Source organism: Sinocyclocheilus anshuiensis, unplaced genomic scaffold, assembly GCF_001515605.1.
Source record: "Sinocyclocheilus anshuiensis isolate Anshui unplaced genomic scaffold, SAMN03320099.WGS_v1.1 scaffold3087, whole genome shotgun sequence".
Taxonomy (NCBI): Eukaryota; Metazoa; Chordata; class Actinopteri; order Cypriniformes; family Cyprinidae; genus Sinocyclocheilus; species Sinocyclocheilus anshuiensis.
Window position 1 is genome coordinate 81,917 of NW_015544122.1, and position 15,251 is coordinate 97,167.

At 36.8% G+C, this 15,251-nt stretch overlaps 1 protein-coding gene across 14 annotated transcripts in view; it reads left to right on the top strand.

Annotated features, from left to right (window-relative positions):
* LOC107694826 (nuclear factor 1 X-type-like) overlaps window positions 1-15,251 on the top strand; it is a 98,612-nt gene that overhangs the window by 79,232 nt on the left and 4,129 nt on the right. For 3 of the 14 annotated variants that reach the window (XM_016494508.1, XM_016494513.1, XM_016494514.1), the window contains 10 exons: window positions 519-581; window positions 1,180-1,254; window positions 2,118-2,238; window positions 2,374-2,409; window positions 2,535-2,662; window positions 3,964-4,044; window positions 6,895-7,026; window positions 10,241-10,410; window positions 11,513-11,669; window positions 14,052-14,146. In XM_016494508.1, the coding sequence (XP_016349994.1) occupies window positions 519-581; window positions 1,180-1,254; window positions 2,118-2,238; window positions 2,374-2,409; window positions 2,535-2,662; window positions 3,964-4,044; window positions 6,895-7,026; window positions 10,241-10,410; window positions 11,513-11,669; window positions 14,052-14,146 (1,058 nt within the window). Of the gene's footprint in view, window positions 1-518; window positions 582-1,179; window positions 1,255-2,117; window positions 2,239-2,373; window positions 2,410-2,534; window positions 2,663-3,963; window positions 4,045-6,894; window positions 7,027-10,240; window positions 10,411-10,571; window positions 10,840-11,512; window positions 11,670-14,051; window positions 14,147-15,251 lie in introns of those variants that run through there. The other 11 variants (XM_016494510.1, XM_016494511.1, XM_016494509.1 and 8 more) reach the window with 11 other exon arrangements.

Below are 15,251 nucleotides of genomic sequence, written 5' to 3' on the forward strand. Positions count from 1 at the left end.
CAGGAATGTGTGTGCACCGCCAATAATAAGATGGCTGCCAAAGACTAAAATGGCTGCCAGGACTCCAGAAAAAGAGAAAGTGAGAGAGAGATGGAGACAACACGCTAAATGTAGAGGAAAAGAAACCATTTTGCTCTTTCTCCTCTGTTTAGACTGCCGTTCTTTTGTTTGTGCGAGTGTATTTGTCCTAATCTCTACACACTCTATCAAATCATGCTGGCATGAGCCAGTGTGTTCCCTTATCACCTACAGCCGCCCGATAAACACCTCCACAAACACACATGCACACGCAGCCTGCCATAAACTGTGCTGATAACACACACTTTCATGCATATGTACTCAGACACTCGTTTCTCATTTTTTCTCTCTCGTATTCACAAAGCTTGACAATATCTGCCTGCAATGTTGTTGTGTCCAAGTGCCTAAACATCACTGAACAATCCAATTTGAACAGTAGTAATTGAATATGAGCCATTTTCTGCCATTTATATGCATCTTTTCCCTGTCTCTCAATGCAGAATCTGGGCAATCAGACAATTCCAATCAACAAGGAGAATCGGACATCAAACCCCCACCAAACGGTGAGACTTACACACTATTATACCATTTAAAAGTTTGGAGTCTGTAAGATTTTTTTAATGTTTCTGAAAGAAGTCTCTTATGCTCACCAAGGCTGCATTTATTTGATTAAAAAAAATTGTATTGTGGAAAAATAATATTGTGAAATATTATTACAATTTAAATGCCTGTTTTCTATTTGAATATATTTTAAAATGCTATTTATTTCATTCTAATATGCTGATTTGCTGCTCAAGACACATTTCTTATTATCAGTGTTGAAAACAGTTGTGTTGCTTCATATGTTTGTGGAAACCATGATGCGTTTTTTTTTTTAAAGATACTTTAATGAATATTAAGTTCAAAAGAACAGCATTTATTTGAATAGAAATCTTTTGTAATATTATAAATGACTTTACTGTCATTTGAACAATTTAATGCATCCTTCATGAATAAAAGTATTATTTTTTTCTTAAAAAAAAAAAAAAGTTTTACCCCACACACATTAGTACAGCAGAGTGTTAGACTAGAGTTATTAATGTCTCTTAGCACAGAGCACAGGTTCCAGATGGGTGAGGAATATGTTGAGTTTAGGAATGTGAATTTGTGTTGTCTCTGCAGGACATCTGAGTTTTCAGGACTGCTTTGTGACTTCAGGGGTGTGGAACGTAGCCGAGCTGGTACGAGTGTCTCAGAGTAAGTGCTGTAACACACCAGTGTTTTCTTAAATGAACAGCACACTGCAAAAAATATTGTTTGTGTTGCCAAATTCATGAACGAATCACTTAATTGTTGAATTCTTATTTATGAATCAGTGGAACAGTTTGGTAAACAGACCAAATCAAACAGAGGACTCTCACCCTCTCGCTGAAGTTATTATGTCTGACTCAAATTGCTAATTTGATATTCTGATTTGTTAGGTTACTGCATCTTAATCAGTCTTAGAGTTTCAGAGTTTTGTTGTAAAGGTGTTTTTATTAAAAAGACAAGAAATCACCACAAATCCTGAGAAAAAAGTGTTGTTTTAGTGTCATTGTTACACTTTTATAGTTTTTATTCTTAATTTTAATTTTAGTTTTATATTGTTTTATATTCATATTTTTTGTTTTTATTTTTATAATTTGTGCTTTCATTTTAAGATTCATTTTTTTTGTCATTTTGTTGTGTGCTTTTGTCATTTTTATAGTTTTTTTTTAACTAAATGTGCATGTAGTTTTCATAAATGTTTATTTCAGTTTTAGTTTATATTATTTTAGATTTTCAAGTCAAATGAAAAGAAAATGAGGAATGCTGAAACTAAATAGTTTTTTTATATATTTTATTTTAATTCAAGTTTTTTAATGTTTTTAGTTTGTTAATGATAATAATCCTGAAAAAAGTGATGCTGTCTTTAAGAAAGTTTTAATACCCAGATTTGGTATTGTTGGGAAGTAGTAAATTATGTCTAACATTCATTTAGCATAGATTCATTAGTAACTTCACACTCTCTATTAGATATTTAAGTTTTTAGATTTTACATTTGAAAAGTTCAAACTCCAGCACTTTTCTCTCTTCCGCAGCCCCTGTTGCAACAGCATCAGGTCCTAATTTCTCTCTCGCGGATCTGGAAAGTCCCGGTTACTACAATATCAACCAAGTAGCACTCGGCCGACGTTCGCTTGCCTCTCCTCCATCCACAAGGTGAACACACATACAGTCTTATGCCTGCTCTTTGTGCCTATTTCAGTCTCTCTTCAGTAGAAATTTGATCTGTGTTGCTCTCCTTTTTGTCCTTTCTTCTTTTTCCTCTTTGTCTGTCGTTCTTTTGCGCTGTAGGTCTGAGGTGGAGCTGTACGCCAGTCTTCCTCGGAGGTACTAAGTCTGTCACAGTCTTCTGTATCTCTGCACTTTTTCTGTGTTTCTCTCTTATCTGTCTACAGGAATCAGTCACAGGGATGTTGATTAACCTCTCTCATGGTCTCTGTCTCTCTCTGTAGCTCTAATAAGCGTAAGTCTATAGATGACAGTGAGATGGAGAGTCCTGTCGATGATGTCTTCTACTCCAGTCGTTCTCCAGCCGGCACCAGCTCCCAGTCCAGCGGCTGGCCGAATGATGTTGATGCAGGTGAGCATCACGTATAGACATGAATACACCTTTTACACTGAAATGGTGCTGATACCAGAGTCTGGTCTCGGCTGTGGGATCTTCAACACAGTAGCAGTTATCTTTGAGAACCGACCTACATTTCCACTGACTTGAGAGCCAATTGAAGATTTAAATAGCTATGGGCAACATAACATAAACTGCCTATACACAAACATGGTGTTCAAAACAGGGTCCCCACGGGTCCATAAAGAAATAGTTCAACCAAAATAAAAAAAATTGCTGAGAATTTACTTACCCTCAGGTCATCCAAGTTGTAGATGAGTTTGTTTCTTCATGGGAACAGATTTGGAGAAATGTATCATTGCATCAATTGCTCACCAATGGATCCTCTGCAGTGAATGGGTGCCGTCAGAATGAGAGTCCAAACAGCTGATAAAAACATCACAATACTCCACAAGCAATCCACACCACTCCAGTCCATCAGTTAACATCTAGTGAAGTGAAAAGCTGCATGTTTGTAAGAAATAAATCCATCATTAAGATGCTTTAAACCGTTGCGTACCTGAGAGTAAATTTTCAGCAAATTTAAATTTTTGGGAGAACTATCCCTTTAAAAAGTCTTAACATCAAAATTAAGGCCATAAAAAGGCCTAAATGGTATAACAAAAGTCTTATTTATCATTTAAGAGGTTAAATTTGTAGATGGAAAAACAAGAATCGAACGAGCAGCTGGACGTAGTAAATCATAGACATTTCAAAATAAGAGTCCCAGTGTATTTAGGGCTAGTTTGTAATTAAAAGTCCTGCGTTATGGATAAAATCTTTTTTTTTTTTTTAATTCAACATAACCTCATGTAGTTTCTTTCTGTACCATCCCATCACAGGAAGGAAAGACTAAGAACAGGTCTTAAAAGTCTTAAGTGTAATTTTAAAAACCATGCAAGAACTGTTATTGGAACCAAATGTCATGAAAATAATTTGATTCTAATATTAAACATTAAAAAAGGTAAAATGAATTTGAAAAAAGATGCAGTTCTAGGATCACAATTGTATTAAATATACTGTAATAGGAATGATATTGGCATGACATGCTATTGGTTTCTGATATAAAACCATCGCAAAGCCAGTCTAAGAAGGTTTTTTGAGCCTAAAATTGAGCCTAAAATAATTTTCTTCAGTGGAAATGTGTGGAATGGGGTTAGATTGGGTATTGGTACCATATCTGTGAAAAAGCTATCAATTGCATTATGTTCATGATCTCAACACAATGTTTTCCCCTTCTTCCTCTCTCCTCTCGTGTTAATAATTCCCTTCTCCAGTTGCAGTGCAGCACCATTTGACGAGTGTTCAAGAGAGGAAGATAAAACATGAGAATGATGGTGTGCAGTTTCCTTACCATGGTTAGAATACATACTACACACACTTACACATGTGCACAAGTAGTGGGAGTAGACAGGTTAGTGTCAGGACAAGTAGGGCATCAGATGTCGACTGTATATGTGTGGCTTGGTTAGTCTGTTTTTTTTAACCATGTTATTGATTCCTTTTTTTGTTTAACATCATTGAAGTTAATTTAATAATAATTCTCAGTGTTATTCACTATGAGAGGTTTAGTATCGACAATGGGTGCTTTAGCCTTGGCGGTAGACACTAAACTAAATGATCGCTGTGGTCACAATCAGCTAGTAGTGTTGAAAGAACCCAGATGGGACAGTCAAAGTCAGAGCAACATACACACAAACAATCACTGAGAAAATGCACAACACAGGTGCACCTTCTGTCCACGCATTAGCCACACACACATATACACACGTACACACACTCTCAGTCTGTGTTCTGGTCCCAGATGGCGCTTCCGTGTATCTACAGTATAGTGGGAGACATCTGCTCTGCGTTTGTGTGTGAATGTCATAATCAGAAAGCAATGCTTTTCATTTAAAACCTTTGCACGTTTTTAAGAAAAGAAAACTGCTTTTTAAGGAGTTTATTTTTTCCCATTATGTCCATTTATAATAATAGCAAAGGTTTCCAGCAGCAGAAGTGTTATTTAGTTCAATAATTTTTCGGCCTCTCTCTGACCCTTACACCATGTTAACCAGTGGGTCAAAGTTTGGCCTTTTTTTTTTTTACATAATATATATACACAATATAATGTATAAATTAATACTTTTATTCAGCAAGGATGCACTATACTGACCAAAAGTCAGTATAGACAGTAAAGACTTTTATAATGTCGGTAAGCAAAGTTTCCACAAAAATATTAAGCAGCACAACTGTTTTCAACATTGATAATAAGAAATGTTTCTTGAGCAGCAAATCATCATATTAGAATGATTTCTGAAGGAACATGTGACACTGAAGACTGGAGAAATGATGCTGAAAATTCAGCTTTGCATCACAGAAATGAATTACATTTTACAATATATTCAAATAGAAAACTAATTCTGTTAAATTGTAATAATATTTCACAATATTACTGTTTTTACTGTATTTTTGAGGAAAAAAATTCAGCCGTGGTCAGCATAAAAGACTTCTTTCTAAAATCTTACCGACCACAAACTTTTGAACGGGAGTCTAAGTTGAACTGTTCATTTCAAACATGCGGGATGTTGTCAGAGGGTCCCAAATGTCTATGTAAATTAAGCTTAAAACTGAAAATTGGTTATAAAAATAAACTAGCTGGCATTCATAAAAGTTTTCGTAAATGTTTTGTTCTGAGAATCTTTGAATATATTATTTTTATAGTACATCAAATTCTTATTTCAAAAGAACCAGGAGGCGAGAGGAGGTGTGTTGAGTGCATGTGTACACGTTTTGTGATAAATATACATATACAGTCTTAACACTTTCACATGCATTTGCACACTTCCCACACACATGGGTGTTCTCTCTGGCACACACACACACACATACACACATGCGAGAACAAATGCACTCGAAAGTGAACAGAAAGGGGAATTAAGATGAAATGGGATTTAATGCCTTGTAATGCAGAGTGGAAAAAATAGCATCAAAGTGAAGTTTAAGTGTGTGTGTGTGTGTGTGTGTGTATGAGTAACACTGAGCAATGGGTGCCAGGAGGACTCTGTGTGTGTGTGTGTGTGTGTGTGTGTGTGTGTGTGTGTGTGTGTGTGTGTGTTTTGGTTATCTTCCAATTACGAGCCATCCCTGCTCTGTTATCACTTTCTCCTGCAATTTCTCACCTTTTCATTTTATTTTCATCTCTCTTTCATCTTTCTGGTGATGGATTGAACTAGTTGAGGTGTTGCTAATTTAATAGTTAAAGACTACGGCCGGGTGGTATGATGCTATACACATTATGTGACGGTAGAAATGTGTCAACGTTTATACAGCTACAGGCTATATTTGCATGGCTATTTGTGGACATCACTGCTTTACGTTATTTACACATTAAGGGCGGCAAAGAATACAAAGCAGAATGTGACCTAAACAAGTCAAGATGAGGAATAACTTGTTTTTTTTTAAAGAAGCTGAGTTTAGTTGTTTACACTTGGCAAGCAATGTCGCAACTTGTTCACAGGTGTGTGAATATCAGATATTTTGCAGTGTGGTTTATCCAATCAGATTTTAAAGTCAGAACGATCAGTTTTATAATATTAATTACACTGTTTTTAGTCTTTTAATTGAAGTGTTTTGTAATGTGAAGCTGTTTTTGCACTGATAAAACATTTATGAAAAACCTATTAATTATATTAATAGGTATCACTTTCAGTATTGAAAATATTAGAACTTGTCAATCAAGTTCCAAAAAAATTGGTAAAATAATCAAATATGATGAAGTATCTTTTGTTTTATTCACTAGATTATTCAAAATAGACATTACCAAATAGTTATTAAAATATAAAAAAGTTAAAATTATAGCAAAAAATAATATAATTATATTATATTTATTACATATTTTATATTAATATGTTTATCTAACAATTTTAGAACTTGTTGATCAAGTTCCGAAAAAATAGCGAGCATAATCAAATATGAAGTATCTTTTATTTAATTCACTAGATTATCCAAATATTACCAAATATAAAAATATAAACTATATAAAATATAAACATTTTTGTTGTTAAAATTCTAACAAAAATTACCAGTATATATGGTATCCCTTCAAAAACCAACAATGATCATCTGAGGAGTAGTTGAGTTAGTTAGTTGAGCTAGTCAGCGAGTGTTTGATTGGTGTGTGCTGTGCCCTGCTGCTGTTGTTGTTGTTGACGTGTGGTTTCTGGCAGGCCTGTCCTCTCCTGGGTCTCTAAAGAAGCCAGCGGGGAAATTCGATTTCAGCGCCCTGTCAGCACAGACGAGGTCCCCCCGAATGGCCTTCACACACCACCCGCTGCCCATGCTGGCAGGCGTGAGACCAGGTGAGACAGACACACTCCAGCAGGGAGAGAGAGAATGGAGTGGGAAATGAGAGATTTTAAGTATTAGATTGCAGTGTAGGCTTCTGATTGGTCCAAAAGTCCCATTATGGCACCACACTAGTCCAAAATTGCCCTCAGTGGCATTTGATTGGCTCTAAACAGTGTTGAGTTATTGATGGAGGCCTCTGATTGGCTGGGCAGAGAGACAGAGCGAGTAAGGAGCTGCCATAGTTCATGAACGGCACCATCCATCCATGTTCCCTCTTTTCCTCTCTTCTCTCATCATCATCATCTCATCCACAGCTTTTACCTCCATTTCTCAAGTGTGTTTTTCTGGATGTTTTCTCATGTTTCTTCAAATGTGTGACCTACATTTTATTATTTTTTATTTCATTTGAAGCAAATTATGCGTCATTGCATGTAGATATCATATAAAAGATGTTCTGTGAAATCCTGTGCACATACAGTGGAGTTTAAAACTCTTGTTTGGGTTAAAGAATCAATTCTTATCAAATTTTAATGCATTTTGGTTCGCTTTAACAGTTGTTGAATGTGAGGTGTGGATGAAAACCATACTAAAATACTCTGACAGTTTTTCTCTCACCACTGTTTAGCTGTATTTGCTACGAAAATCTGTGTAGCCAGTGTAGTTCAGTTCCCAAACAAATTACTCTTTTGAGTCGGTTCTTTTTAGTCAATCATAGTCAGTCAAAAAATCTATTTTTTCCACAAAAAATGTACGGTATAGAATTCCTAAAAAGAATAAATAATAAAACGGAATTGTCAAAAGAATTAAATTGGAACCAGTAAGATTCCTACTAAAAATATTTGCTGTAATGTGACATTTTTCTCCATTCCCAGGACACTCATACTGCTCTTTGTGATGAATGTTGCTCATTTAACAATTAAACAACCGTGTGCAGAGCTCTCATTTGAATGTTAGAGAGTTGATTCGCTTATTTTGTTCTCATTTCAAACATTCTCAGTTCAACTTACTTGTGAATTACCAGAGACTATTTGTGGTTGAAGAAAAGAGAAGGCGAGGGACGGAGACACAAACGGGGGAAACCATGAAGGAACGTTTAGAAAGCTTCCCAATGCGTAACAGATGCGTGACCAAGAGAATCGTATAAAACCTGTACGTTTCGCTCTCTCAGTTTTTAAAATTAGCCAGCGAGCATGTATACAGACATGCTGTCATTCATATTGGCACAGCACAAAATGTGAAGGAGAGCATGTGTATGTGGGGGATGATGATCGGGGGTGGGGTGGGGGGTGCTCTTATCGGGCTCTTCTTGGCAGGCACACTCAAAGCGCCATGAAAATCCAGTCAGTAAAACGCTGATATTCAGAGGCATTAAGACCGCAGTCTCGCAGGCCACTCAAAACGTCTCCATTCCCACCCAAAGGAGAGCGATTCAGAGCTCCCTCCCGTGTTCTCCCTGACGTCCCGGATGTTTAATCCCATCTGATGGCCCTGGGAAAAGCACAGAATTGCCATCCGTTTGGGTCCGGCTACAGCCGGCGAGCCCTAATCAAGTAAAGGTCAGCGGGACAGAGAGCGGCGGCTTTAAATGGATTATACGTGCGTGTGACTGGAAGTTTTTCTCCGGCAGACGCTTCTGGTTAGATTGTTTATGTAGAGTCGAGACAGTGGAAAAAGCAAGGTTTGCGTTAAGCCGGGAGACGAGGGCAGACTGCATGCACATGAGAAAGTCTCGCTGCTGTTTCTAATGCGTTTGTATGAGTTATGGATGTTGGCTGCTGTTGGTTTGCTTTTGTGAGTGATGAATAACTCTTGTGGAGATAGAGAAGATACCATTTTTGTTTGTGTGTGTTAAGGGCGTTTATGTGTGTGTTTGTTTGTGTTGTGTGTTTGTTGGCACCCCATAGCGCCTGGCTCCTGCCCAGTACCTAATGAGATTAAGAAGCACAAAAAGAAAGACTGAAGAAAAAGAGGGAGTTGGATATAGACAAAAAAAGAGGGACAGGATGAGATAGATAAAGAGGAAAAAGAGGATGGTGGAAATGGCATTTAAAGAAAAAGTTCAGCTAAAAATGAAAATTGTGTCATCATATACTCATCCTCATGTCGTTCCAAACCCGTCTGACTCATGTGGATCACAAAAAGAGATGCTACTCAGAATGTCCAAGCTGCTTTTTTCCATACAGTAGAAGTGAATAAAACTATAAATAAATCTAATTTTAAAATATATTCAAATAGAATACAGTTATTTTAAATTGGAATAATACTTCAAAATATTACTGTGTTTACTGTATTCTTGATCAAATAAACGAAGCATTGGTGAGCATAAGAGACTTCTTTCAAAAACATTTAAAAAAATCTTACTTACCCCAGACTTTTTGACATTAAAGAGGTTTTCTTTAAAAAGTTCCTCACACAAAGCTATTGTATGAGTTCAGAAGACTTAACATGTAGCACATGAGTCATATGGATGACTTCTCTGGCACTTTTTTGTCCTTTTTGGAGCCCCAATCCCCATTCACATTCATTATATGGAAAATACCTGTGTAAATGAGGATGAATAAATGTCAAATAAATAATGTCAAAATGTAACTTTTTTTGGTGAGCTATTCCATTAAGGTTAGGACTAGTGTTGTCACGGTACCAAAATTTCAGTATTCGGTACCGATACCAGTGAAAATCCACGGTTCTTGATACCAATTTCGGTACCAAAGCAAAACACAAAAACATGCTAATTGAACAACATTTTTATTAATAACGTTAAACAAATCATTTTGAACAAAATGAACAAAAATCATTCTAATGCTCATATTAGCGTTAGCCGTGCTTATGCTAACGATTATGTATACACTAACGGCGATGTTTATTTCAATCCGAAATTCAAATTAAAATATGGAATAATATTCATAACAGAAGCTCTAAATATTGAAAATGTAATTGAAACTTACCTGCTTGAACTTGATCGGGGTGTTTTGTTAGTTTGATGCGTTTCCTCCTCTTGAGGTCGCCAAGAAAACCTGGTACCGTAACGTTTTCATTTTTTTAGTACCGACTTATATACCCCGAAATACCGGGTCTTTTGACAACACTAGTTAGGACATTATTTAAATGGGGGAAAATTGAAGAATTTAGGTTTATATGAGCACACACACAAATGCTAATATCCATAATAGTACAATACACTGTGTCTCTTACACACTTTGCTCACTTTCTTTCTCTCTTTCTCAGGGAGTCCGCGTGCCTCAGCTTCTGCCCTTCATTTCCCTGCTCCCTCCATCATCCAGCAGTCCAGTCCATACTTCACCCACCCCACCATCCGCTATCACCACCATCAGGATCCGCTCAAAGAGTTCGTCCAGTTCGTCTGTGCTGACGGCTCAGGGCAGCCGGGGGCACAGGTAACACGCGCACACACACACAATATCATAATTAACACAGCACCAGTGGACACACACACACACACACACACTCACTCACTCACTGACACACATCTCTGCTAAAGTCCCTCTCTTTCTCCTCTCTTCCTTTCTCTTTCTCTTCATTATCTAACACTTGACAGTCTCTGTTTATCTTGTTTTGATTTCAGTTTCATCGCCTCATTTGTTATACAAAGTGTCATGAAACACTAAAACACTCTTTTTAAACAGATGTGGTAGTGTCTACAATGATTGCTTGTTATATTTTTCTTCCTCTGGGTTTAAAATCAAGAATTCATCATATGGATGTGATGAAAATTATCTGAAAAGTTGTGTGGGACACATTATAATCCTTATCAGTTTATAGTCATTAATTTAGATAAGCATTCAATTATATTATTTCCCAAAGATAAGGGGAAACTTAATTCATGAAAATCACAAAAAAATTATAATAAATATAGTCTTCACAAGAAGAAATATCATGCACGTCATATTAACTACTATTATGATGCTTTTATGTCCTTTTTGTACCTCAACAGCCCCATTCCCCATTTACTTTTATTGTGTGGATTATTGAAAATAAATATTTAATTCATAATAATAACATGATTAAATAATAATAATGTAATTATTATAAAAATAATTATTTAATTAAAAAATATTACAAATATTTTTTTATTAAAAAGATGTAATATTAACCTTATGTATGTTGGAGAGAATTGCTAAGTCTGCCTTTTTTTCAAGAAAATGCAGTAACACGATTAACTGTGGAGACTGAAATCAGAAATTTTATAGCGAGATTAGCAAAACGTCTGTGAAATAGGTGTGGCTGGTTTGCTTTTCCCTTCGGTTTTGCATTTTTCAAAACTGATCTGAACTAAAATGGCATGTTTCATGACACTTTAGTAACTCTGTGTATGTGTTTATTAATTTTTGAATGTGTTTGTGCGTTTGTAACATTCCAATCTCACCCTTTGTGATTGCACGCCTCCACATTTCTGTATCTGTGTGTGTGTGTGTGTGTGTGTGTGTGAGTGTGCCTCTTTCACCCCCTCACCATCTGTATGTGTGTGTGTATCTGCAGCCTAACGGGAGCGGTCAGAACAAACTGCCCGGCTCCTTCTTACTGCCACCTCCTCCTCCTCCGGTAGCGCGGCCGGTACCGATGCCCCTCCCCCTGCCCGAGCACAAACCCAGCCACACACACCCCGAGAGCGGAGTCGGCTCCCCGGCCTCGCCCTGTAAGTGTCCGCTCAAGCACCAGACCCACCAGAGCCCTCGAATACGCCCCATTACCGCTGCGCTGAAAATAACTCATCAACTATTCGAGTGATAGAACCACGATTTTTGACCGTTAGGCCTGAAACATACTCTACGCAAGTACGCAGATAGTTCTAGCTGCGTTTCAAAATGTTTCAGAGCGCATCGGGGGCATTTGCATAAAAATATCTTCTACGTTCAGTTTTCTCAAAGTTATTGTAGGTTAGTTAAAGGATTGACATGTTTATGATAAGCTATCTGGATAATAAAACAACAGGCTCAGCTATTTTAAGGAAACACTCGCGCCCCCTTGAGTACCAAAATTTGTTAACGTCACAATTACACACACTAATGATGTGTACAAGATCACGCATTCCTGTTTGCATACTTGCGTAAAGTATATTTCTGGCTTTAGATGCCCTGCTCTTCTCCATCCGACTTTTTTCTTTGTTCATTTTTTCTCATTCTATTCCCTTTTCATCCTGGTTTTTCATTTATTTATCCAATTGCAATCAGTCGCTGACTTTTGCAATTGAATGGGAATGGAGACACTTCACTGCCTCTCATTGGCTGAATCAAAGCAAGAACATCAGCCAATCATTCCCATAGATCAGCCTCCCTCCTCATCACTCTCACTTTTCATTTTCCTTTCTTTCTTTCTTTTCTTCCTTCAAGAGATCAAATTCAGGGCAGCTGGCATGGACTCCAAACAAACAAACAAAAAAAATGACCTCCACATTCAGCAAGAGCGCCTTTCCATTGACACTTCAAGCTAAATACAAAAAGGAAATGTGTGTAGACGTGCAGGTGAAGGGATTTTTAATGTGTCTGGCAGTGTGTGAGAGCGGCGGCACTGGGTTGTGGGTCTTTGCTTGGGATGTGTGTGTGTCGGGTGCTGTCAGCAGGGTGGGTGGGCAAAAGGAGGAGCCTGGTTGAGCAAACCTATGAGAAGACCATCCCTTCCTTTTTTCCCTTCTCACTCGTGAATGTTCTTTTTCTTTCTGTGTTTTTCTCATTCGTTCATTTCATATCTATGGAATGGTGTATCGGTCTCAACCTGTTGTATCACTCCATTTTTTTTTTTACCTTCCATCTTTCGGTGCTTTTACACACACTGCAGCCTTTTTCAGTCATATTAAGAAAACCACACACACACACACACACAAACACATTCAAACACTCCTGCAAACATATAAATGCTCCTCGTATCCCATGGAGTCCACTCCGCAAAACTGCCCTGAATTTGAAATTTGAATTTGAAAGTGAATTTAAAAATGCTTGATGTTAAAATTTTGTCGTTTTCAACTGAAAGTCTGATTTTTTTTTTTTTCAGTTCAAATTCTCCCTCCCACCCCTGCACAACTGCCTTGAATTTGAAATTTTGAAAGTATAAATGAATTTGAAATTTTGAAAGTATAAATGAATTTGAAATTTTGAAAGTATAAATGAATTTGAAATTTTGCCGTTTTTCACCTGAACATTTTTTTCATTCAAATCCTTGATCCCAAACTGCAGTTTAATCTGCATCAGCCATTTATCGAAACCCAAAAGTGTTCGCTCATACTGAGCATGCAAACATGGTTATCATAGTACTCCAAGGAAAGTAATCCATTTTGATGCTGGTGTAACACTTATTACTGTTAAAGATTTCTGTGCAACCAGCAGCACAGAACTGATTTAAAAAAATGATTTTAGACATATTTCAAGCATTCATCCAGTCTGCCGTTGGTCCAAGAAGGACTATAATACCTAGAGAAATCTATCCATTAGCATTCCCATTTATCTCTGACAGTTTTTTGGCTGGTGTGCTTGCTTATGTTTGATTATGGGTTCTTAATGCCAAGCCTTTCAGTTGTGAATATCCTAAGCTGTCATTAAAGGCAGCAGAAGACATAAAGCCCATTATATGTTTCCAAAAACATAATTGGTCAACATCAAAACATCTCCTAGAATGAAATGTTTAATATTTAAGAATATATTTAATAAAAACAAAACATTTTTAATATAATGAATATTAAATAATAATTCCAATCTGTATGTTTCATCCCTGCTGGTTATTTTTTAACTTACTGACTGGTAAAACTGGAACTTTTAATGTAAAAAGAGACAGTTTGCTCTCATAATTGTGTAGTTTCATAATCGACCAGCAGGTGCTAATTGGCCAGTGCAAACCTTGACTCCTTCATTTACTCGAACAGATCGCAATCCCATTCAGTGCCGCTAATGCGCACTTCACCTTTAAGTCACTTGTTTATTTTACATTTTAGTGCCAGTAATTAAAATATGAGCTTCTTGTTGAAATCTTTACAATACAAACACAAACATCACAGCTGTGAATGCTGACAGACGTGTGTGTGTCCCAGCAGCATACCCAGCGCCAGGCTCCACAGCTTCCAACAGGTTTGTCGGCATCGGATCACGGGACAACAACTTTCTGAACATCCCACAGCAGACTCAGGTACATGCATACATGCAGATTTGCTTTAGGGACATGTATGGCATGCTGTTGATTAGCTTACCACACAGATAATGTGTGTATACACAAATGGGAAACATGTTTACAGTAAATACAGTTTCAATTGAAGCTTAGCAAGCAAGATGAGGAGCATTTTGTCCTTTTTGATTTCACTCAAATACAAATACGAGCGGCTGCACATTTTTGCATTTTAAGACCCTCGGGCTTGTCTGGTAGGTGTATTTACTGTAAATGCATGTCCTGTTTGTTTATTCAAGCTGAGGGTTGAGTCTTTGCTAATCAACATCATGATAAAGATGTGGTGTGTAGACATTAAAATACCCTAGAATATTTCTTTAAATTGAAAATAGCAGCCTCTTCAGTCAATCCATCAATCATGTGTTTTTGATCAGCGAGTGTCGTGGGTCTGAGTGCTGTTAAGAGCATGTGGTTGGTAGCAGTCAGCGGCTCTCTGGGGGTTTGCTGAGGGACACGCTGCTCATTTCAAATGGATTTTGTGGCCGTGTTCCCACTCTCACCAGCTACAAAAACCACAATCACTAACAATAAGACCGTACACATGGAAACAATCGTTTCCTCCTCCTCCTCCTCCTCCTCACTGATTCCAAAATCAAATGTCTTATGATTCATCAGATTTATTATGTAAGCAATTAAGTATTTTACAGTGTCCTCTTTTTTTTTTGTCGTAAAGTCCTGCATACACATTTACACACTTGCAGGGTCCAAAATGTACTTTTTGCCTCATCTGTTAATGGCAGGTGAATTTAGAAAATCTACTGGCAATGAAAGTTATTTTGCATTACTTTTAGTACGATTGTATAAAGTAAATTTCTAACTTTAAATTTCAAACTTTTTAAGTTTGGGGTGGGAAAGATTTTCAATGTTTTTGAAAGACATTTCTCAGGCTCAAAAATACTGTAAAAATATTAATATTGTGAAAAATTTTAACAATGTAAAATAATATTTGTAAAACATTTAATAAAAGGTTTAAAAAATTGAATTTTATATATATATACAGTATATATATATATATATATATATATATATATATATAGACTATATATATATATAATACACATTTTTCACA